The sequence below is a fragment of the Anolis sagrei genome, chromosome 11 (genome assembly GCF_037176765.1).
Source record: "Anolis sagrei isolate rAnoSag1 chromosome 11, rAnoSag1.mat, whole genome shotgun sequence".
NCBI lineage: Eukaryota > Metazoa > Chordata > Lepidosauria > Squamata > Dactyloidae > Anolis > Anolis sagrei.
In genome coordinates, this window is record NC_090031.1 from 843,468 (window position 1) to 868,528 (window position 25,061).

General features: G+C 46.2%; 1 protein-coding gene across 4 annotated transcripts in view; it reads left to right on the forward strand.

Moving 5' to 3' along the window:
• The window catches only part of DENND1A (DENN domain containing 1A), a 364,486-nt gene that overhangs the window by 10,340 nt on the left and 329,085 nt on the right, over positions 1-25,061 (forward strand). For all 4 annotated transcript variants that reach the window (XM_060757606.2, XM_067471741.1, XM_067471740.1 and 1 more), the window contains exon 2: positions 10,834-10,898. In XM_060757606.2, coding sequence (XP_060613589.2) covers positions 10,834-10,898 — 65 coding nt within the window. The remainder of the gene's footprint in view (positions 1-10,833; positions 10,899-25,061) is intronic.

Here is a 25,061-nt window from a genome sequence, read left to right on the forward strand (position 1 = left end):
TCTCTTCCAAGTCTAGGATTCTATGATTCTGTATGCTGCTCCTCTGAGGGATTCATGGTCTCCGGCCCTTTTCTGGACCCCTTTCATGTTCTCCTTCTTGGATTGTGGGTCCCAGAACTGGATGCGGTCTTATTCTCTTGTATTTCAGAATTCAATGGCTAGATAGTTTTACAAGCTTGGTAGATATAGGGAATGCTTTGGATGTAGTATATCTTGATTTCAGGAAGACCTTTGACAAGCTCCCCTACGTCTTCTAGCAAATAAACTGGCCTGGACATTTTGGAGTTGTAGGTACTGGGCTTTATAGTTTACCTGCTATCAACAAGCACTTTGACCAGTTCAACAGTGGAACTCTCTGTCTCAGAGTCTGATGGAGCTCCTTCCTTGGAGACTTTTAATCAGAGCCTGGGTGGCAATCTGTTGGAGGTGCTTTGATTGTGCTTTTCCTGCATGGCAGAAGGGAGTTGGACTACATAGCCCATGTGGTCTCTTCCAGGTCTAGGATTCTATGATTCTGTATGCTGCTCTGAGGGATTCATGGTCTCCGGCCCTTTTTCTGGACCCCTTCCATGTTAGCCTTCTCCTTCTTGGATTGTGGGGCCCAGAACTGGACGCGGTCTCATTCCAGGCGAAATGCTTCTGCGAGACTTCGGGACCCCTGTTCCCCATCTCCCCCTTCCTTTCCCCAATGTTACAAGATGTTTGAACAGGACTTAACAAATCTCCACTGAGGTGTTAGCTTGTTGGAATCAAGAATGCGTTCTTTGTTGCCCGTGCGTGTTTTGCAAAGCTTTTGAAAGCCCCCTTTTATTTCAGCACTTACCAAAACAAATCGGGGCTTGTTTTTGGGGGGACGGGCAGGCTGACCTATTAATGCCATTGGTTGCATGGCCTCAAATATATCGTGGAGCCTGTTTGTCCACTGGCCTTTGGGATGTCATTTAAGCGTGGTCTGCAAAGCAAGGACAACTAGGTTCACATGCAGAAGCCATGCAGAAGGCGGGGAGTGCCAATTGGAAGAATGGTATAGGGCAGGGTTTTTCAACCAGGGGGGTTTGACCCCTGGGGGGGTTGCGAGGGGGTGTCAGAGGGGTCGCCGAAGACCATCAGAAATCACAGTATTTTCTGTTGGTCATGGGGGCACTGTTTGGGAAGTTTAATCCAATTCTATCGTTTGTGGGGAATTCTCTTTGATTGTAGGTGAACTATAAATCCCAGCAACTACAACTCCCAAATGCCAAGGTCTATTTTCCACAAAAGCCACAGGGAGAAGGAGGGAGCTAGCTTCCTTTCTGCTTCCCTGGAGACTAGGACGCAATGGAACAATGGCTTCAAACTACAAGAGAGGCGATTCCATCTGAACATGAGGAAGAACTTCCTGACTGTGAGAGCCATTCAGCAGTGGAACTCTCTGCCCCAGAGGGAGTGTGGTGGAGGCTCCTTCTTTGGAAGCTTTTCAACAGAGGCTGGATGGCCATCTGTCAGGGGTGATTTGAATGCAATATTCTTGCTTCTTGGCTGAAAGGGGTTGGACTGGATGGCCCATGAGGTCTCTTCCAACTCTTTGATTCTATGATTCTATGAGTGTTCACATTTGGGCATATTGTGTATTCGTGCCAACTTTGGTCCAGATCCATCATTGTTTGAGTCCATGGTTCTCTCTGGATGTGGGTGAACTACAACTCCAAAACGCAAGGTCAATGCCCACCAAACCCAGTCGTTTCTGTTGGTTATGTGAGTTCTTTGTGCTAAGTTTGGTTCATTTGTTCAATTTCATTGTTGGTGAAGTTCAGAATTCTCTTTGGTTGTAGGTGTACTATAAATCCCAGCAACTACAACTCCTAAATGCCAAGGTCTATTTTCCCCAAACTCCACCATTGTTCACATTTGAGCATATTGTGTATTCGTGCCAACTTTGGTCTAGATCCATCATTGTTTGAGTCCACGGTTCTCTCTGGATGTAGGTGAACTACAACTCCAAAACTCAAGGTCAATTCCCACCAAACTCTTCCAGTAATTTCTGTTGGTCATGGGAGTTCTTTGTGCTAAGTTTGGTTCATTTGTTCAATTTCATTGTTGGTGAAGTTCAGAATGCTCTTTGGTTGTAGGTGTACTATAAATCCCAGCAACTACAACTCCCAAATGCCAAGGTCTATTTTCCCCAAACTCCACCATTGTTCACATTTAGGCATATTGTGTATTCGTGCCAACTTTGGTCCAGATCCATCATTGTTTGAGTCCACGGTTCTCTCTGGATGTAGGTGAACTACAACTCCAAAACTCAAGGTCAATTCCCACCAAACTCTTCCAGTAATTTCTGTTGGTCATGGGAGTTCTTTGTGCTAAGTTTGGTTCATTTGTTCAATTTCATTGTTGGTGAAGTTCAGAATGCTCTTTGGTTGTAGGTGTACTATAAACCCCAGCAACTACAACTCCCAAATGCCAAGGTCTATTTTCCCCAAACTCCACCATTGTCAGGAGGACTTTGTTTATGTTTCTTGCCCTGATGAAGGGATTTGGAGTGGATGGCCTTAAGTATTTTCTGTTTTTAATGGGGGTTGTGTGGGAAGTTTGCCCCTGATTCTGTTGTTCATGGGGTTCAGAATGCCCTCTGATTGTAGGTGAACTGTGAATCCCAGTGACTGCAACTCTCAAATGTCAAGGTCTATTTCCCCCAAACTCTATCTGTGTTCATATTTGGGCGTATTGCGTGCTTGTGCAAAGTTTGGTCCAGATCCATCCCTGTTTGAGTCCACAGAGCTCTCTGGATGTAGGTGAACTACAACTCCCAAACTCAAGGTCTAATGCCCACCAAACCCTTTCAGTATTTTCTGTTGGTCATGGGAGTTCTGTGTGCCGAGTTTGGTTCAATTCCATCATTGATGGAGTTCAGAATGCTCTTGATTGTAAGTGAACTATAAATCCCAGCAACTACAACTCCCAAATGACAAAATCATAACTTTTTGAGTGATGGTCACTCCTTGTGTTGTGAGACATTTTGTTGCCAAATTTGGTGTGATTTCGTTCATTGGTCCTTTTGTTTTTAAGGAACTCATTATGCACAGAGCATATATATATATATATATACACACACACACACACACACACACACACACACACACACACACAGTATATTCTGGCGTATAAGACTACTTTTTAACCCAAGAAAATCTTCTCAAAAGTCAGGGGTCGTCTTATACACGGGTGTAGTCTTATGCATGGGAGTCGTCTTAACTCTATATTTTAACTGGAAAAGTTGGGGATCGTCTTATACGCCCAGTCGCCTTATATGCCGGAATATACAGTAGATAGATATAGATTTTTATATAGATAATAATAATAATAATAATAATAATAATAACACTTTATTTGTACCCTGCTACCATCTCCCGAGGGACTCGGTGCGGCTTACATGAGGCCGAGCCCACAACACAACAATAAACAATAACAGCAATAATACAAAAACAATACATAACTCATAAGCAAAATAAGCAAAAAACAATAACAAAAACACGACGCATTTAAAAACCAAATGTAATAATTAAAATATTAAAAAATAATGCTGGGCATAGACAGGTAATTGGTATAATGGTTTTGGAGAGGGAAGAAATGTGCAGACAATCTAAAGTCATTATTTTCGTTGTTACTTCACAACAGTAATTTTGCTCCTGAGTAGTCATGTAAATATCTGATATGCAGGATGTATTTCCATTCACTGGACCAAATTTGGCACAAATACCCAATATGGCCACATTTGAATACTGCCTCCTCCTCCCAATCACGCCTTTTTGCTTCAGGTTTAATGCTTCCTTAAAGCCGATTCTATTTTCTGCTCTAGAGGAGAGGTAACTCGGTGGTAGTAGTTTTCTGAGAATGAGGTCTTTCTGTTTGTTTGCTGGGATTACTATTATTCATAATTAATTATTAGTAATTTCTGCAAGAGAGGAGGGGAGGAGAAAAAGAAGCTAAGAGGGGAACTCTCTATTCCAAGCCTCCAAATGCGCACGCACCTCACCCACCCATCCCGCACATTCCCAACTCTGGATCAGTCCCATTAAATAAAAAGAATCAAAAATATTGAAGAGAGAGGCTAAGCCTTACTTATGCGATCCCTCAGAGTCCGAGGATGATGGTCCTCCAAGTGTAGCGTCCTGGTGATGGGTCTGTAGGTGACTGTGGAGTCCTCTACGTCCCACGCCAGAGTCTAAGATCTTCAGGGGAGGTCCTGCTCTCAACCCCGCCTCTATCACAAGTGAGATTGGCGGGGACGAGGAGCAGGGCCTTTTCAGTGGTGGCCCCCCACCTGTGGAACTCACTCCCCGGGGAAATCAGATCAGCGACATCACTCCTTTCCTTCAGGAGAAAACTGAAAACTTGGATTTGGGACCAGGCATTCAGACAATCGGGCAGATAGAGAAAGGAATTGGACAATGACCAGGAAATGACTAATGGAATGGTATTTGGAACTCTGAAAGACGAACGCTGACCATGTGAATAGTTTTATAGGATGCGTTGTATATTGATGTTTTGATTGTTTTAATTGTGTTAATTGTTAACTATGGTTTTTTGTACTTTATGTGTAAATTGCATAGGCATCGAATTCTGCCTTTTCTGTAAGCCGCCCTGAGTCCCCCCTCGAGGGTTGAGAAGGGCGGGGTAAAACTACCTGAAATGTTCTTGACCTGCATCTTCTCCCGCAGTGAGGGCACCGGTTTTCAGGTGGAAGGGGGTCTTGCTTGGGGTTGGCTTGACGCGCCTTCCTCTTGGCACATTTCTCTCTTTCGCCCTCCATTCGTGCCTCTTCAAATTCTGCAGCACTGCTGGTCACAGCTGACCTCCAACTGGAGCGCTCAAGGGCCAGGGCTTCCCAGTTCTCTCTTGGTGTCTATCCCAGAGTTTTAAGGTTGGCTTTGAGCCCATCTTTAAACCTCTTTTCCTGCCCACCAACATTCTGGTTTCCGTTCTTGAGTTCTGAGTAGAGCAACTGCTTTGGGAGACAGTGGTCAGGCATCCGGACAATGTGGCTGGTCCAGTGGAGTTGATGGTGGAGGACCATCGCTTCAGTGCTAGTTCGGAGTAGAGCAACTGCTTTGGGAGACGGTGGTTGGACATCCTGACAATGTGGCCGGTCCAGTGGAGTTGATGGTGGAGGACCATCGCTTCAGTGCTAGTTCGGAGTAGAGGAACTGCTTTGGGAGATAGTGGTTGGACATCCGGACAATGTGGCCGGTCCAGTGGAGTTGATGGTGGAGGACCATCGCTTCAGTGCTAGTTCGGAGTAGAGCAACTGCTTTGGGAGACGGTGGTTGGGCATCCGGACAATGTGGCCGGTCCAGTGAAGTTGATGGTGGAGGACCATCGCTTCAGTGCTAGTTTGGAGTAGAGCAACTGCTTTGGGAGATGGTGGTTGAGCATTTATTATTTATTTATGTATTTACTTTGCTTCTATACGGCTGTATCTCAAGCCCGAAGGCGACTCACGGCGGTTCACAAACAGTAAAAACAGTAGAAACAGCAGTGGTTTCATGCAACATATAACAATTGACTTAACACATTATCCATAAATTACCAATAAGCAATTACAATGCACAATTATTACGAAAAACAACCGTACCCAATCTTCTCATCATCCAAGCGTAGTCCAGGTTCGTTGTCCATTGTTCCATTCCTATGTTCCATTACCAGATTGCACTAAATTACTCAAACGCCTGCACAAACAGCCAGGTCTTCACCTTTTTTGCGGAATACCATTAGAGATGGTGCTAGTCTAATGTCCGTAGGAAGGGCGTTCCACAGCCGAGGAGCCACCACCGAGAAGGCCCTATCTCTCGTCCCCGCCAGCCGAGCTTGAGAAACAGGCGGGATCGAGAGCAGGGTCTCCCCGGAAGATCTCAAAGTCCTGGTGGGTTCATAGGCAGAGATGCGGTCAGATAGGTAGCTTGGGCCGGAACCGTTTAGGGCTTTAAAGGCCAACGCCAGCACTTTGAATTCAGCCCGGTAGCAGATCGGTAGCCAGTGGAGTTGGCGCAACAGGGGGGTTGTATGCTCCCTGCGCTCCGCTCCCCTTAGAATCATGGCTGCCGAGCGTTGGACTAGTTGGAGCTTCCGAGCTGTCTTCAAAGGCAACCCCACGTAGAGAGCGTTGCAGTAGTCTAAACGGGATGTAACCAGAGCGTGGACTACCGTGGCCAAGTCAGACTTCCCAAGGTACGGGCGCAGCTGGCGCACAAGCTTTAGCTGTGCAAATGCTCCCCTGGTCACCGCCGAAACCTGGGGTTCCAGGCTCAGCGATGAGTCCAGGGTCACACCCAAGCTACGAACCTGCGTCTTCAGGGGAAGTGCGGCCCCATCCAACACAGGCTGTAACCCTATACCCTGTTCGGCCTTGCGACTGACCAGGAGGACCTCTTGTCTGGACAATGTGGCCGGTCCAGTGGAGTTGATGGTGGAGGACCATCGCTGCAGTGCTGGTGGTCTTTGCTTCTTCCATCACACTGATGTTTCCCCACCTGTCTTCCCAAAAGATTTGCAGGATTTTCTGGAGGCAGCGCTGATGGAATCGTTCTAGGAGTTGCATGTGACATCTGTAGACAGTCCACGTTTCACAGGCGTAGAGCAGGGTTGGAGGACAATAGCTTTATAAACAAGCCCCTTGGTCTCCCTACGGATTTTTAGGCCAAGCCTAAACATGCACTGAAGCCAGGACCCAACTGTGATTCTGAATAGGGGAAGAGGAGCTGTGATTTGCCTGCTGCGAGGTCCCGTTATGGATGGGAAAACGTGACGGGTGGGCCCTTGCTGTTACGGCCATCCAGTAGAGCCAAAGAAGCCGGTTTGGCCGAAGTAAAACAGCTAAAACGGACCAGTGTGCAAGTCTATTAATGAGTGCTGGTGGGAATGGAAAGATCTGGCTGTCCTCAGTTTGATTTTGTAATTTCCCCTCCACATTGCCTGCTTTGAGTTTTGCGGATTTCATCACTCATGGATTTCACTTATTTATTTATTTCCTTTATTTGTATACCGCCCCTCTCAGCCTTCCGGTGACTCGAAGCGGTTTACAAGGCAAAATTCAATGCCACAAAAAAACAGTACAATTTAGAAACATTAACAGCAATAAATCAAAGCAACAGCAAAAAAAACATAAATCAGTAAATCTATATAAATAAAAATGTCATGTTCGTTTGTGGTGTTCACAGAACTCAAAAACCTCTGGATGAATTGGCACCAAATTTGGACACGATACACCTAACAACCCAATGTATGTCCTTCACTAAAAAAAATTGACTTTGTCATTTGGGAGTTGTAGTTGCTGGGATTTATAGTTCACCTACAATCAAAGAGCATTCTGAAGCCCACCAACGATGGAATTGAACCAAACTTGGCACACAGTTTTCCCCTGACCAACAGCAAATACTGGAAGGGTTTGGTGGGTAGTGTCCTTTGATTTTGGAGTTGTGGTTCACCTACATCCAGAGATCACTGTGAATTCAAACAATGATGGATCTGGACCAAACTCTACAACATGAATACTCAATATGCCCAAATGTGAACACTGGTGGAGTTTGGGGAAAATAGAATCTTGACATTTTGGAGTTGTAGTTGCTGGGATTTGTATTTCACCTAAAATCACAGAGCATTCTGAACCCCACCAGCGATAGAATTGGGCCAAACCTCCCACACAGAACCCCCATGACCACAAGTGGGCCACAGCAACGTGTGGCAGGGGATGGCTAGTCATCAATAAAAACATTGTCCAATTCCAATTTGCAAATGCTTGCTCAAACAGCCATGTTTTAAGTTTTTTTTCAAAATGTCAGGAGCAATGAAGCCGATCTGATCTCCTTATGGAGGGCGTTCCATAGCCAAGGGGCCACCACTGAGAAGGCCCCGTCTCTCGTCCCCGCCAAACGTACTTGTGACAAAGGCGAGAGCGAGAGCAAGGCCTCCCCAGACAATCTTAACGTCCTCGGATGTTCTCTCGAGTTGTGACTGTCTGGTCCTGCCGTGCAATTCTTCTGGGCAGAACTAGACATTCCTGGAGAGTTGTTCTTTTCAGGAAAGCCAAATAGCCCTGTGTTTCTGTGCCGTTTCCCACTTCTCTGAGGGTCCTGGGCCCCAAACCCGCGGTCCTTTGAGTGCCTCCCCCAGTCATCCGTGGGCAATGCGTTTGCAATATGAAAGCACGCATTTAGCTGAAATGAAAACAGAAGGAGCCAAACTGTGGGCCCGTTTTAAACAACTGCTGCAGGAGGTGTTGAAAGGCTGCCTCGGTCTAATTATAGCTACTGTTAAATAATGTGTTGCAATAATTAATCATCAAGTCTGCATATCGGGAAAGTGGAGCAGCCGGGGCTGGTGGTCTTTGCGTTTCGGTTGATATTGAATGGTCTTTTTGCCTTCGGAAAATCACAAATGCTTCTCTTCTTTCTCAGTCTTAGAAATCAAACCATAACAATCTTGCATTAGAGTGCAAGTGTCGTTTTTGCCTTGTGACATAACTATTTGGAGAGAAAAAAAAAATCACCGGGTGCGATTTGCATTAAGATTAATGGACGTTGATGCGTCCAGTGAAGCGGGCCGTTGCCCTTCGTGTTACTACAACCTGATCAGCAGGTCCGGATTAACCATTATGCAAAGGACTCCTTTGCCAAGAAGACATTGCCCTCTAGAAAGCCTCCTGCTAAGCCAGGCATGGGCAAACTTTGGCCCTCGAGGTGTATGGGACTCCAGATCCCACAATCCCCAGCAGGCAGTAGTGTACCAAATTTGGTCCATATCCATCAAACCAGGTAAGAGTTTGATGGATAGACACACACACACACACACAGTTGTTGTAGGTTTTTTCGGGCTATATGGCCATGATCTAGAGGCATTCTTTCCTGACGTTTCGCCTGCATCTATGGCAAGCATCCTCAGAGGTAGTGAGGTCTGTTGGAACTAGGAAAAAGGGTTTATAAATCTTTGGAATGACCAGGGTGGGACGAAGGACTCTTGTCTATTGGAGCTAGGGGTGAATGTTTCAACTGGCCACCTTGCTTAGCATTTGGTGGCCTGGCAGTACCTGGGGCAATCTTATGTTGAGAGGTAATTAGATGTACACAGATATTAATAATATTAATAATATTAATAATAATAATAATATAATGTATTGTTGAAGGTTTTCATGGCCAGAATCACTGGGTGTTGTAGGTTTTTTTGGGCTATATGGCCATGTTCTAGAGGCATTTTCTCCTGACGTTTTGCCTGCATCTATGGCAAGCATCCTCAGAGGTTGTGAGGTCTGTTGGAACTAGGAAAAAGGGTTTATATATCTTTGGAATGACCGGGGTGGGACAAAGGACTCTGTTGGAGCTAGGTGTGAATGTTTCAACTGACCACCTTGATTAGCATTTGATGGCCTGGCAGTGCCTGGGCCAGTCTTTTGTTGAGAGGTGATTAGATGTCCCTGTTTGTTTCCTCTGTGTTGTTATGCTGTTGTAATTTTAGACTTTTAATTTATATATAAATACACACAGACTTTTAATTTATATATAAATACTAGCCGTCGCCTGCCACGCAATGCTGTGGCCCAGTATGTTGATCTGGAATATATATATATATATATACATATATATACATACACACACACAAACACACACACGTACATACTGCATTTGTATACCACCTTTCTCGTGACTCAGGGTGGTTTACAATGGCAACAATTCAATGCCCAAAAACACCATAATGAGAAATAATGGGTAGGTGTTGGTTCCTAATATATGTAATGTCTTTCTGCTTGTGGGTAAACAGTATTTCTTGCTGTTTCTTTGCCAGTTTTGATGTGGAGATTGTCTGGTTTGCCTTCTCTGGAACATGCCACATATAATTGTCCTTCTTTAGGGGTCCCTTTCACATCTATGATACTATATGTGTGCGTGAATCATATCTATCTATATCTATGGCTGGATGGCTCTTTGTCAGGAAGGCTTTGATTACGTTTTCTTGCCCCGTTGAAGAGAGTTGGACTGGATGGCCTTAAGTATTTTCTGTTAGTCATTGGGGTTCTGTGTGGGAAGTTTGCCCAAATTCTGTTGTTGGTGGGGTTCAGAATGCTCTTGGATTGTAGGTGAACTATAAATCCCAGCAGCTATAACTCCCAAACGTCAAGGTCTATTTCCCCCCAAACTCCATCTGTGTTCATATTTGGATATATGGAATATTCGTGCCAAGTTTGGTCTAGATCCATCATTGTTTGAGTCCACAGTGCTCTCTGGATGTAGGTGAACTATTACTCCCAAACTCAAGGTCAATGTTCACCAAACGCTTCCAGTATTTTCTTTTGGTCATGGGAGCTTGTGTGCCACGTTTGGTTCAATCCCATCATTGGTGGAGTTCTGAATGCTCTTTGATGGTATGTGAACTACAAATCCCAGCAACTACAACTCCCAAATGACAAAATCATTTTTTTGAGTGAAGAACATACATTGGGTTGTTAGGTGTCTTGTGTCCAAATTTGGTGTCAATTTGCCCAGTGGTTTTTGAGTTATGCTAATCCCACAAATGAACATTACATTTTTATTTATATAGATGGCTAGTTTTTTGGGGGACACTCAAAGTCCATTGTGCAGGATGTTTAGCTTTAAGCAAGCATGTATTGCATTACATACCCTGCCAGAACACTCCCAACATGTTTGGAAGCTTTGAAGCACATTGAAAAGCTCCGAACTATCTCTGTTTTTCTTGCATCTTGTGTGCTTGTGTGTTGCGTACGTTATATCTTCTGATTTTGTTTGTGTAGCGTTTATCATTTGGGGGGGTCTACCTGACGTAAATACATCGACTTTCTATTTTCAGACAAAACCCGGAGACAACGTTTGAAGTCTACGCCGAAGTGACCTATCCGGTGACAACAGGCTCAGGTAACGGACATGGGTCCTGTGGACACATTAGAGCGCAAAACACATGCTAACTCAAATATTTACCTCCCCACAGAGCTGAGTTTTTAAAGCATAGGCTAATGCTTCCCTCCTCATACGTGTCACACTGCAACACGCACCTCTCCCAGGTGTTTAGCTTTTTATTTGTTGACACATCCCTAGGAAGATTAATAATAATAATAATAATAATAATAATAATAATAATAATTTGATTCCCTTCCAAAGAAATAACACAACCCCCCAAAAATATCTTGGTATCTTTGTTTTTAGGCCTGTTCCTGGGGTTATTTAGGGCACTAATTCAGAAAATTGGGTAGACCACATCAGCTCTGGTTCCTTCGATAGCGCTACCCTGGTTATTTATTTATTTATTGCGTCACTAGTGAATTGAAAATACAGTTATAATCCATAGAAAAACCACAAACAAAATTACAAACTCGGTGTGACGCTAAATGTCCTTTGACCAGAAGCTGGCCACTTGGAGTGCCTTTGGTGTCGCTGTAAGGAGGTCTTCCATTGTGCATGTGGCAAGGCCCAGGTTGCATTGAAATAGGTGGTCTGTGGTTTGCTCTTCTCCACACTCACATGTTGTAGACTCCACTTTGAAGCCCAATTTCTTAAAGTTAGCTCTGTATCCTGTGATGCCAGAGCGCAGCCTGTCCAGCGCCTTCCAGGTCATCCACTCTTCTGTGTGCCCAGGGGGGAGTTTCTCATCCAGTCTCAGCCACTGATTGAGGTTCCGGTTCTTAGCCTGCCACTTTTGGACTCCTGCTTGCTGAGGTGTTCCTCTGAGTACCTCTGTAGATCTTAGGAAGGTGTTTCTTGATTTAAGGCATTGGCTGATATCCAAACAGGGGATGGACTGGAGATGTCAATTCATTACTGGCTGCTGCTTCCCAACGGATGTCAAGTGTTGTAATACCGGCTAAACAGAATAATTTCTCCAGTGGTGTTTAGGACTGTGTGATATATATATATATATATATAGATGATGATGATGATGATGATGATTATGATTATTATTGAGCACACAACAAGATTAGTACACAGCAAACAAGGTCACTCTACTGGCTGTTGTATTGGCTCACATGTCGGACACTTTCCAAATGTCTAGAAGTATGTGATGTATGGTCGAATAATGCCTGCAGATCCCAGTAAGGTGGCCTTTTGCAGCTGACAGAAGGTAATTTTGTCAGCGCCGATTGTGTTTAAGTGCAGGCCAAGGTCTTGAGGCACTGCATCCAGTGTGCCCATCACCACTGGGACACCCTTGACTGGCTTGTGTCAGAGTCTTTGCAATTCGATCTTTAAACCTATATATCGTGTCAGTTTTTCCAGTTGTTTTTCTTCAATCCTTCTGTCACTCGGGATTTCAACATCCACGATCCATACTTTGTCTTTTAACACGATCGTGAGGTCAGGAGTATTATGCTTCAAAACTCTGTCTGTCTGAATCTGGAAGTCCCAGAGTAGCTTGATGTGTTCATTTTCTGTAACTTTTTCCGGCTTGTGATCCCACCATTTCTTTGTGGCAGGCAGATGGTCTTTGTGGCACATGTTCCAATGAATCATCTGAGCAATGGTGTTGTGCCTCTGCTTGTAGTCTGTCCACGATCTTCTTGCAGCAGCTGAGGATGGGATCCATTGTTTCGCCTGCTTCCTTGCAGAGTCTACACTTGGGATCTGTCGTTAACTTTTCAATTCTTGCTTTGATGGTGTTTGTGGCACAAGTTCCAATGAATCATCTGAGCAAAGGTGTTGTTCCTCTGCTTGTAGTCTGTCCGCGATCTTCTTCCAGCAGCTGAGGTTGTGATCCATTGTTTCATCTGCTTTTTTGCAGAGTCTACACTTGGGATCTGTTGTCGCCTTTTCAATCCTCGCTTTGATGGCATTGGTTCGAATGGCTTGTTCTTGGGCTGCCAGAATCAGGCCCTCCTTTGTCTCCTTTTTCAGAGTTCCATTTGTGAGCCACAGCCATGTTTTTCCCATCAATTTGGCTCTCAATTTTTGCCAGAAACTGTCCTTGGATGATGATGATGATGATGATGATTATTATTATAAGCTTCTGTGTTGGAAGGCTTTGTTAACTATGTCCATGGATGATGATGATGATGATTATTATTATTATTATAAGCTTCTGTGTTGAAGGCTTTGTTAACTATGTCCATGGATGATGATGATGATGATTATTATTATTATAAACTTCTGTGTCGGAAGGCTTTGTTAAGTAAGATATGCCTATATTTGTGCGTGTTTACCTTTGTTTTGGCATTGTTGCAAAAGGAAAGGAGGCCTGTGGGTTAATCCTAGGCATCCCTAACTGTTTGGAAACCTTTTTGGAACATGTTTGTTTTCAGTATTGTCAAGAGGCCTGTTTGATCCCCAACCATTGTGGGAGCTTCCTAGTGCTTATTCCCGGAGGAATATTTCCCCCTATTGCCTTGTGCTTCATTGGTGTCGGAATATGTGGTGTGCCGCTTTTAGAGGCAGCGTTATTGATTGGTAAGCCCGTATTTTAGTTGCCCTGAACTTCTTGCATAAAGCAAAGGAGCTGGTCAATCAGCAGAGAAGGTGGGCTATTAATGAAAGCCGCTTTTAGAGCTGGTTACCGGTCTCAGATCTCAGATCTAAAATTCCTGCAAGGCTGTTTAAAAAAGGAAAGGGGGGAAAAAACACCCCCGCGTCGCCCTCGGAAGCTTTGATAGGAATGGCCCCGAGCGTGTTATCATATCACCTACATTCTCATAATAAATAGGATCATTGTTATACATGTAGAGGGAAAGTAACCTCGTGAAAGAAAGAAGGAGAGTTGAATGCTGCGGAGAGAATGGAGACAAATCCGGCGGCCCCTTTTATTTCTCTCCGCCTTCCAAGTGCCTATTTTGTTTTCTTAAGGAAAGTCAGAAAAGGAACCCGGATCCGGCGATCTCGGAGACCTGTGCCGAAGGGCCTTCCTTGTTAGAAGGAGGAGCGCAGAGGATTTGGGGACAAATCTGCCGCTAATAGCATAGGGGGAAGGAAGCCCGGCATTGGTTAGTCTAAAGTAACTGATCAAAATAAGTCACCAAAGTGAGGACGTTTGAAAGCGAAGCGCTCCACAAAACCCATCTCCCTGCCTGGGAGGCTTTTGTGTCGGGCTGGTGCGTGCGCGTGTGTGCGCGCCTTTCCAAAGGAGACATCAGACACGGCAGCCGTGGCTCCTTCGCTTTGCCACGCAGCGAGCGAGAAGGCCTTTTCTCTCTCTAAGGACCTCCTCTTTCATCTTTTTTGTGCGAGCCCCGGTGAAAATCTCGCCGTGTGTTCGAGGGAAAAAAAGCAGAAAAATGCTTTGGTAGAGCTTAAACCCTTCCTTTCATTCGGAGGCCCCCGCTTTGAAAAACGACAAAAAGGAAACCACACTCGCACATCACGGGTTTAAGTGAGAAACCTGAATGCGTTATCTAGCGCAGGGGATGGAGGGAGGGAGGGATGGAGTGAGCGGCGAGTATGTTAACTAACGGTACGGTCCTGGGATTAGTTGAGGAAATGGCAGTTTCCTACAACAAAGGCATTCAAAAGAGCCCGGCTGCTCAGTCGCACTGTGTGTTTCTCTTCTCTTCTGCTAAACATACCACTAGGTTGAAAAGGGAGAGGAATCTTCCCGGGGAAATTATTAACTCTGCGGAGGGAGTTTATCATTGTTTGAGAGAATGGGCACATTTGCATTTGAACTGGCTCCCGGTGTAGCGTTTACCGTCATCTGGTTCCTGCTGGAAGCTGGAAGAGTAGTTGGCGGAACTAAGAACTTCCTACTTGGCGCTCTGACCTCGGCGGAGTCCCCGCTTTTATTTTCCCGGCAGATCACAGGAGCCTCTGCCTTAAAATTATCAAAGTCCCAGCCTCCGCCGGCAGGTACTGCTGTGCATGTGGGCCGTGAGAATCGCTTTCCAGAGGTAGGCCTTCCACAGGTGAGAGAGGAGCCAGCGCTCAGGACTTTCTTCGGCTGGGAAATTGGATGCGGGGCGCGCCGGACCCAGGCTGGGAACATGAGAGCTCTGTTGGCATGCACCAATTTATTCATTCATTCATTCATTTATTTATGTAGAACTTTTATATACCGATCTTCTCACCTCCAACGAGGGACTCAGGCCGGTTTACAACAAAGGGATTCATACACAATAGTATAAAACATCACACCCAATAATACACTAATATAAACACATTAAAGTACTATCATATAATTATATAAGGCCAAGTCGTTAGCATAAAATCACTATTCATGCCCATCCGTCCGTGTGGTCAAGAGTTATTGTCTCACTCATCAGATGCCAGATTCCGGAGCCAGGTTTTCACCAACTTTCTAAAGGTCAGGAGGGAAGGGGCAGATCTAATCTCCAGTGGGAGAGAGTTCCAGAGCCGAGGGGCCACCACCGAGAAGGCCTTGTCCCTCGTCCCCACCAGATGCGATTGCGAGGGTGGTGGGACCGAGAGGAGGACCCCTCCAGAAGATCTTAACAACCTTGATGGTTCATAGGGAAGAATCTGTTCGGACAGGTAAACTGGGCCGGAGTCGTTTAGGGATTTATAGGTCAGCACCAGCACTTTGAATTGTGCTCAGAAGCTAATTGGCAGCCAGTGGAGCTGGCGCAACAGAGGAGTATTCTGCTCCCTGTACCCAGCACCCGTTAGTAGTCTGGCTGCCGCTCGTTGGACTAATTGCAGCTTCCGGGCAGTCTTCAGAGGCAACCCCACGTAGAGAGCATTGCAGTAGTCTATACGGGATGTAACCAGAGCGTGGACCACCGTGGCCAAGTCAGACTTCCAAGTCAGACTAAGGGTTTATACGGAGCGGTGGTTCTCAACCTTCCTAATATCGTGACCCCTTAATACAGTTCCTCATGTAGTCGTGACCCCCAACCGCAACATTATTTTCGTTGCTACTTCATAACTGTAATTTTGCCACTGTTAGGAACCATAATGTAAATATCTGATACACAGGATGTATTTTCATTCACTATACCATATTTGGCACAAATACCTAATGTGCCCAAATTTGATTTTGTCATTTGGGAGTTGTAGTTGCTGGGATTTATAGTTCACCTAAAATCAAAGAGCATTCTGGACTCCACCAATGATGGAATTGAACCAAGCTTGGTACACAGAATTCCCTTGACCAACAGAAAATACTGGAAGGGTTTGGGAGCTGTAGTTCACCTACATCAAGAGAGCACTCTGGACTCAAACAAGGATGGATCTGGACTAAGCTTGGCACAGATACTCTCCCCCCACAAACACCAGTAAAGCTGCTTCTCGGGATGCTCTGCTTTAGTATTGGGTGTTTTCAGGGGGAAGAAGTAAAACTATGGCTGCTGTTTTACTCAGCACTGTGGGTCTCTCCCCCCCCCCCCCAGCACTGACCAACAACACCCTGTGGGTCTCTCAGAGGGAGACAAAAGAGAAAGTAACGGCTTCCTCAGCGACGTGAGGAGCAGAGTGTTCTGCTTTAGGTATTGTGTGTCCTCAGGGAGAAGAAGTAAAGCTGTAGCTGTCGTTTTACTTAGCACTGTGGGTCTCTCTCCCCCAGCACCAACCAGCAACAGTCTGTGAGTCTCCCTCACCCCCCACAAACACCAGTAAAGCTACTGCTCAGGATGCTCTGCTTTAGGTAGCGTGTGTCCTCAGGGGGAAGAAGTAAAGCTGTGGCTGTCATTTTACTCAGTGCTGTGTGTCTCTCTCTCCTCCAGCACTGACCAGCAACAGTCTGTGGGTCTCTCTCACCCCCCACAAACACCAGTAAAGCTTCACTTTACTGTGAAAAGATTGTGAAAAGAGGTGTGAAAAGATTCACACCTAGCCCAACTTACAAAAGCCTTTTGTCTCACCCTGGTCATTCCACAGATATATAAACCCCTTTATCCCAGCTCCAGCAGACCTCTGAGGATGCTTGCCATAGATGCAGGCGAAACGTCAGGAGAAATGCCTCTAGAACATGGCCATATAGCCCGAAAAAACCCACAAGAACTGACCAGTAAAGCTGCTGCTCCCCAGCGCTTACCAGCAATAGTCTGTGGGTCTCTCTCACCCCTCATAATCACCAGTAAAGCTGCTGCTCAGGATGCTCTGCTTTAGGTATTGTGTGTCCTCAGGAGGAAGAAGTAAAGCTACGCCTGCTGTTTTACTCAATACTGTGGGTCTCTCCCCTAGTACTCAGCAACAGTCTGTGGGTCTCTCAGAGGGAGACAAAAGTGAAAGTAAAGGCCTCCTCGGTGACGTGAGGAGCAGGGCGCTCTGCTTTAGGTATTGTGTCTCCTCAGGGGGGAGAAGTAAAGCTGTAGCTGTCGTTTTACTTAACACTGTGGGTCTCTCTCCCCTAGCACCAAGCAGCAGCAGTCTGTGGGTCTCCCTCACCCCCCACAAACACCAGTAAAGCTGCTGCTCAGGATGCTCTGCTTTAGGTATTATGTGTCCTCAGGGGGAAGAAGTAAAGTTGTGGCTGCCATTTTACTCAGCGCTGTGGGTCTCTCTCCCCCAGCACCATCCAGCAGCAATCTGTGGGGGTTTCCAGCACTCTCCACAAACACCAGTTAAACTGCTTCTCCCCAGCACTGACCAGCAAGAGTCTGTGGGTCTCTCTCACCCCCCACAAACACTAATAAAGCTGCTGCTCAGGATCCTTTGCTTTAGGTATTGTGTGTCCTCAGGAGGAAGAAGTAAAGCTGTGACTGCTGTTTTACTCAGCACTCTGGGTCTCTCCCCCAGCACCAACTAGCAACAGCCTGTGGGTCTCTCTCACTCCCACAAACACCAGAGGATAGATTGGGGAGGGTGGGGGGAAGCTTCAGTAAGCAGTCTGCTACTGAGCCCAGAGAGATCATCCCATAAATGCAGATTGTTTATTTATTTATTTGCATTATTTCTACCCCGCTCATATCAGCCCGAAGGCGACTCAGAGCGGCGTTGTACCGTACTTCTTAAAAATATGACAGATTGTTGTACCGTACTTCATAAAAATAAGACACCCCCTGAAAATAAGCCATAGTGTGTCTCCTTGAGGAAAAATAAATATAAGACAGTGTCTTATTTTTGGGGAAACACAGTATACACATACTGATAGCTGAGCCTGGAACCCCAGGTTTCAGCGGTGACCAGGGGAGCATTTGCACAGTTAAAACTAGTGCGCCAGCTGCGCCCGTTCCTTGGGAAGCCTGACTTGGCCACAGTAGTCCATGCTCTAGTCACATCCCGTTTAGACTACTGCAACGCTCTCTACGTGGGGTTGCCTTTGAAGACTGCTCGGAAGCTTCAAATGGTCCAACGATCGGCAGCCAGGATGCTAACAGGAGCGGCACTCAGGGAGCATACGACTCCTCTGCTGCGCCAGCTCCACTGGCTGCCAGTTTGCTACTGGGCACAATTCAAAGTGCTGGCTTTAGCCTTTAAAGCCCTAAACGGTTCTGGCCCGACCTACCTGTCCGAACGCGTCTCCTCCTGTGAACCAGTTAGGACGTTAAGATCGTCTGGGGAGGCCCTGCTCTCGGTCCCGCCGGCCTCACAAGCACGCCTGGCGGGGACGAGAGACAGGGCCTTCTCAGTGGTGGCCCCTCGGCTGTGGAACGCCCTTCCTGCAAATATCAGATCGGCCCCCTCCTTGCTGGCATTCCGGAGGAAAGTGAAGACCTGGCTGTTTGAACAGGCATTCGACTAAGCAGTGTGATTGATTGACTGACTATCGGAACACGGAATATCGGATAACGAGTTTGGATTCTGATTTCATGGATGAGACCTGATGGATTTGTTATATTGATGTAGTGATGTATTGATATTGATGTTTAATGATTTGTGATGCTATTGCTTTTAAATGCCTAATGATTTTGTATTGTGTATACCTAAATTGTTGTAAAGAGCGGTATACAAATAGAGTAAATAAAATAAATAAATAAATAAATAGCCTTCCATATGTTCTCTCTAATCCTAATGGATCACCCGGCATTCCGAACAAGTAGAAGCAGAGTGTTGGGCGATCCCCATCCCGCCCCGTTCAGAACTCGGGAGCATGCAGTTAATGCAAAGTCCAATGTTTGCTGTTTATTTTCTGTTATATGAGTTTCATTTTATTGTTGTGTATTACTGTTGTTATTGTTTTTTACTGATGTACTGTGGGCTCGGCCTCATGTAAGCCGCACCGAGTCCCTTGGGAGATGGTAGCGGGGTATAAATAAAGTATTATTATTATTATTATTATTATTATTATTATTACTAGCTGTACCCGCCACGCGTTGCTGTGGCCAACCTTCCCTCCCTCTTTCTCTCCTTCTTTCTTTCTCTCCTTCCTTCCCTCCCTCTTTCCTTCCTACCTGTTTCTTTTCTCGCTTCCTTTGCTCTTTGGTTCCATCCTTCCTTGTCTCCTTCCTTCCCTCCCTCTTTCTCTCTTTCATTTCTTCTCTCCTTCCTTCCGTCTTTCACTTTTTTATTTCATTCTCTCCCACCTTCTCTCCTTCCTTCCTTCTCTACCCTTCTTTCCTTCTTTATCTCCTTCCCTCTTGCCTTCCTTCTCTACCCTTCTTTCTTTCCTTCTCTCCTTCCCTTTCTCTTCCTCCTTCTCTTTCCTTCCTTCTCTATCCTTCTTTTTTTCCTTCCTTCCCTCCTTCTTCTCTCCCTCTTTCTCTCCCTCCTTCCTCTCTACCTTTCTTTCTTTCCTCCTTTATCTCCTTCCCTCTTGCCTTCCTTCTCTACCCTTCTTTCTTTCCTTCTCCCCTTCCCTTTCTCTTCCTCCTTCTCTTTCCTTCCTTCTCTATCCTTCTTTTTTCCTTCCTTCTCTCCCTCTTCTCTCCCTCTTTCTCTCCCTCCTTCCTCTCTACCTTTCTTTCTTTCTTTCTTTCTTTATTTCCTTCCCTCCTTCCTTCTCTACCCTTCTTTCTTTCCTTCTGTCCTTCCCTTTCTCTTCCTCCTTCTCTTTCCTTCCTTCTCTATCCTTCTTTTTTCCTTCCTTCTCTCCTTCCCTCCTTCTTCTCTCTCTTTTTCTCTCCCTCCTTCCTCTATACCTTTCTTTCTTTCCTTCTTTCTCTCCTTCCCTCCTTCTTCTCTTCCTCCTTCCTTCCTTCTCTACCCTTCTTTACTTCCTTCGCTCCCTCCTTCTTTCTTTCTTTCTTTCTTTCTTTCCTTCCTTCCTTCCTTTCTTCCTTCCTCCTTTCTGTGTATGTGTTTTGTGTGTGTATACATATATGTGTGTACATATATGTGGTTTTGCGTGTGCGTTGTTGTAATGTTTTTGTTTTGGCTTCTGCTGTGTTTTTCAGGGTTTTTATGAGTGATGGTCACTTGTTGGCCTGAGAGGTGCCTTGTGTCAATTCGTCCAGTGGTTTTTGAGTTCTGTTAATCCCACAAATGAACATTACATTTTTATTTATATAGATTATTATTATTAGTGTGCACCCAGGAGGCATCAAATAGGTTGCTGCCCATGGTTTGGATGCTCAATGTCCTTCCTCGAAGCAAGCAACAGGCGCTGGGGTTGTGGTTTTGCACGACGGCCTTTTCCCCGCAGCCTGGATGGAGTTCCAGAAGTCAGGGCTTACTTACTTACTTACTTACTTACTTAGGCGATCCCTCGTTTTCCGAGGACTGTCTTCCAATATTCCTGTGGGTCCGTATGTGGCTGTGGAGCCCTATTCTTGCTCTGCATCTTCTTCCGCAGTGAGGGCATTGGTTTCCAGGTGGAAGGCGGTCTTGGTCGGGGTTGGCTTGACACGCCTTCCTCTTGACACGCTTCTCCCTTTCGCCCTCCATTCGTGCCTCCTCAAATTCTGCAGCACTGCTGGTCACAGCTGACCTCCAGCTGGAGCAGTGAAGGGCCAGGGCTTCCCAGTTCTCAGTGTCTAAGCCAGAGTTTTTAAGGTTGGCTTTGAGCCCATCTTTCAATCTCTTTTCCTGCCCACCAACATTCTGTTTTACGTTCTTGAGTTTGGAGTAGAGCAACTTCTTTGGGAGACGGTGTTCGGGCATTCGGACAATGTGGCCGGTCCAGCGGAGTTGGTGGCGGAGGACCATCGCTTCAATGCTGGCAGTCTTTGCTTCTTCCAGCACGCTGACATTTCCCCGCCTGTCTTCCCAAGAGATTTGCAAGATTTTCTGGAGGCAGCACTGATGGAATCGTTCTAGGAGTTGCATGTGACGCCTGTAGACAGTCCTCTTTTCCTGTCCTCCAACATTCTGTTTTCCGCTCAGAGTTCGGAGTAGAGCAACTGCTTTGGGAGACGGTGGTCGGGCATCCGGACAGCGTGGCCGGTACAGCGGAGTTGGTGGCGGAGGACCATCACTTCAATGCTGGTGGTCTTTGCTTCTTCCAGCACGCTGATGTTTGTCCACCTGTCTTCCCAAGAGATTTGCAGGATTTTCTGGAGGTAGCGCTGATGGAATCGTTCCAGGAGTTGCATGTGACGCCTGTAGACAGTCCTCTTTTCCTGTCCTCCAACATTCTGTTTTCCGCTCTTGAGTTCGAAGTAGAGCAACTGCTTTGGGAGACGGTGGTCGGGCATCCGGACAGCGTGGCCGGTCCAGAGGAGTTGGTGGCGGAGGACCATCGCTTCAGTGCTAGTTCGGAGTAGAGCAACTGCTTTGGGAGACGGTGGTTGGGCATCCGGACAACGTGGCCGGTCCAGCGGAGTTGGTGGCGGAGGACCATCGCTTCAATGCTGGTGGTCTTTGCTTCTTCCAGCACGCTGATGTTTGTCCGCCTGTCTTCCCAAGAGATTTGCAGGATTTTCTGGAGGCAGCGCTGATGGAATCGTTCCAGGAGTTGCTGTGTGTCAAGTTTGGTTGAATTCCATCGTTGGTGGAGTTCAGAATGCTCTTTGATTGTAGGTGAACTATAAATCCCAGCAACTACAACTCCCAAATAACAAAATCATAATTTTTCGAGTGATGGTCACTCCTTGTGTTGTGAGATGTTTTGTTGCCAAATTTGGTATGATTTCGTTCATTGGTTCTTTTGTTTTTAAGGCACACATTACGCACAGAGCATTTTTATATAGATAGATAGATGGTTACTCGTTGGCCTGAGAGATGCCTTGTGTCAATTCATCCAGTGGTTTTTGAGTTACGTTAATTCCCACAAACGAACATTACATTTTTATTTATATAGATTAGTATTATTAGTGTGCACCCAAGAGGCATCAAATAGATTGTTGCCCATGGTTTGGATGCTTGATGTCCTTCCTCGAAGCAAGCAACAGGCGCTGGGGTTGTGGTTTTGCACGACGGATGGAGTTCCAGAAGTCAGGGCAGCGTTCCTGCGACTCCCGGGACCGTTTCGCCAGGAAAGGAGGGGACTTTGTGTGCCCGAAACCCGCCTTGGTCACAAGACTCCCCCTCCCTTCCTTTTTCTATTGCGAAGGGGGTGCTGGAAACCTCCTTTTGTTGATTTTTATATATTTTAAGAGAGCTTGACATCTTCATCAAGTTCACAGTGGGCTGGCTTTGTTTGCTTTCTGCCGAATGCCGGATAAGACCTTTTTTCCTCTCCCGGCCCATTGTTTTCTCCCCCAAGAACAAGACTCTGCCTGGGCTGAGGTGGTTTTTCTTTTCTCTGCCCGCCTCTCCCCCCATCCTTTTCGGGGCTCAACCCACAATATGGTCATTGTCCGTGGCTGAATAATTGTGCCTGCTTTGTGTGTGTGTGTGTGTGTGTAGTACAAGCAGGACGGGGAGGCTTTGGCTTTGAACAGATTCCTTCTTTGCGTGAAAAGAGACTAATCCATGTAAATACCGGCCAGGAATAAAGCTTTACAGAAAAAGGGAAAGGCGGCTAAGCAGGAGGTCAGAGGTCAGCAATTTAACCTCTGACCTAACAAATAAGAAGCATGAAAGTTTCTGAATTGGTTTACAAAGGCAAACTCCTGTGATCTGTCAGTTTTTCTTCTCGGGGAGGAGACCGGCCAGAAATCTGACAGCACTTACGGAGGGTTGAAATTTCGCCGTAAAACTCTAAGCAGGGTGAAATTGACTATTTAAGGTCTCTCAGTTCTTGTGGGTTTTTTCGGGCTATTTAAGGTATTTCTCCAAAGTTGTACATGCATGCCTCCCCCCCCCCCCCCCCGGTCCCCCGTCCCCTTTTCCGACCAGTCTTTTGTGTCCGATTTGTGTTTTTCCATTCGGAAAAGGGTTTCCCATGCTTTGCCTCCCCAAACAGAATGAGGAGAGACTCCACTTCAGCTCTCCTCAAGGAGATTTGGGAACCTGAAAGCATGAAGGACCTGCCCATGAAGCCCCTTTCTTGCAATTAAGTGCTTGTTAACAGGGCTCCCTTGAAGGTTTGGGACTTGGGGGGCAGGCAAACAGGGTTTTTCCTCCCTTTCTTCTGCCCTCCTTCTGCTCCTTCTGAATAGAGACGAGGGTGGATTTGCATGGCTTTGGGTCCCGGGAGAAAGGTTTGATTTAAAAAGTACGGGGTTTCGGAACTCTTTGCCTCCCGCTCATTCACAAAATTTGCAAACAGTTTTTTCCATGTTTGTGCTTATTTAATCACAACAGGTAATCTTGTTAATGAGTGCTAATTTTTCTCCCCCCTTCTTTGCATTTGAAGTTAGCTGTTTCTGTCTCACGGCGGAGCAGAGCAGAGCGTTCTGCGACTGGGGAAGAACTTTAATTAGAGAGTCATTGAGATTAAAAAGAAACAATGAACTAATGACTTTAAAGCAGGCTCCCCATAGGTTGACAAGGACGGCCATTAAGATGTTTAACTTCATGGGATGCAGACATATTCTGGGATGCAGCGGTCAACTCTCCTGTTTACGGAGCTCCGCTGGCTGCCGTTCATTTTCCGGTCCCAATTCATAGAATCCTAGAATCCTAGAGTTGGAAGAGACCTCCTGGGCCATCATCCAGTCCAACCCCATTCTGCCAAGATGCAGGAATATTGCATTCAAAGCACCCCTGACAGATGGCCATCCAGCCTCAGTTTAAAGGCTTCCAAAGGAGGAGCCTCCACCACACTGCTGAATGGCTCTCACAGCCAGGAAGTTCTTCCTCATGTTCAGATGGAATCTCCTCTCTTGTAGTTTGAAGCCATGGCTCCATTGCATCCTAGTCTCCAGGGAAGCAGAAAGGAAGCTTGCTCCCTCCTCCTCCCTGTGGCTTCCTCTCACATATTTATGCATGGCTATCATATCTCCTCTCAGCCTTCTCTTCTTCAGGCTAAACATGCCCAGCTCCTTAAGCCGCTCCTCATAGGGCTTGTTCTCCAGACCCTGGATCATTTTAGTCGCCCTCCTCTGGACACATTCCAGCTTAGAGTCAATATCTCTCTTGAATTGTGGTGCCCAGAATTGGACACAATATTCCAGGTAAAGTGGTCTAACCAAAGCAGAATAGAGCATGGGGAGCATGACTTCCCTAGATCTAGACACTAGGCTCCTATTAATGCAGGCCAAAATCCCATTGGTTTTTTTTGCCGCCACATCACATCAAATTCAAGGTGCAGGTGCTTACCTACAAAGCCCTGGATGGTTTGGGACCCGCCTACCTGTATACGAACCCACACGACCTCTTCGTTCATCTGGAGAGGCCCTGCTTGCGCTCCCACCTCCATCGTAGGCGCAATTGGTGGGGACGAGGGAGAGGGCCTTCTCAGTGGTGGCCCCTTGACTCTGGAACTCATTTCCCAAGGACATCAGGCATGCCCCAACCCTGGCAGTCTTTAGGAGGAGCCTGAAAATGTGGTTGTTCCAGTGTGCCTTCCCAGAATAATGAACTCTCAGCATCGTGCCCTCTAAATGCACTTTACAATGACTTAGGATTGTTTGTACGCTCTCACCAAGGCCCCATCTCTCCTATCTTGTTCATGCCTAGCATTATTTTTTAACTTTAATTACTGGGTTGTTTTAGATTTTCCTGGCTATGTGGCTGTGTTCTAGAGGCATTTTCTCCTGACGTTTCGCCTGCATCTATGGCAAGCATCCTCAGAGGTAGTGAGTTCTGTTGGAACTAGGAAATTGGTTTATATATCTGTGGAATGACCAGGGTGGGACAAAGGACTTTTGTCTGCTAGAGCTAGGGGGTGAATGTTTCAATAAATAAGTCCAAATAATAAAAACTGACCACCTTGCTTAGCATATAATGGCTTGGAAGTGCCTGGGGGGAATCTTTTGTTGAGAGTGATTTGATGTGCCT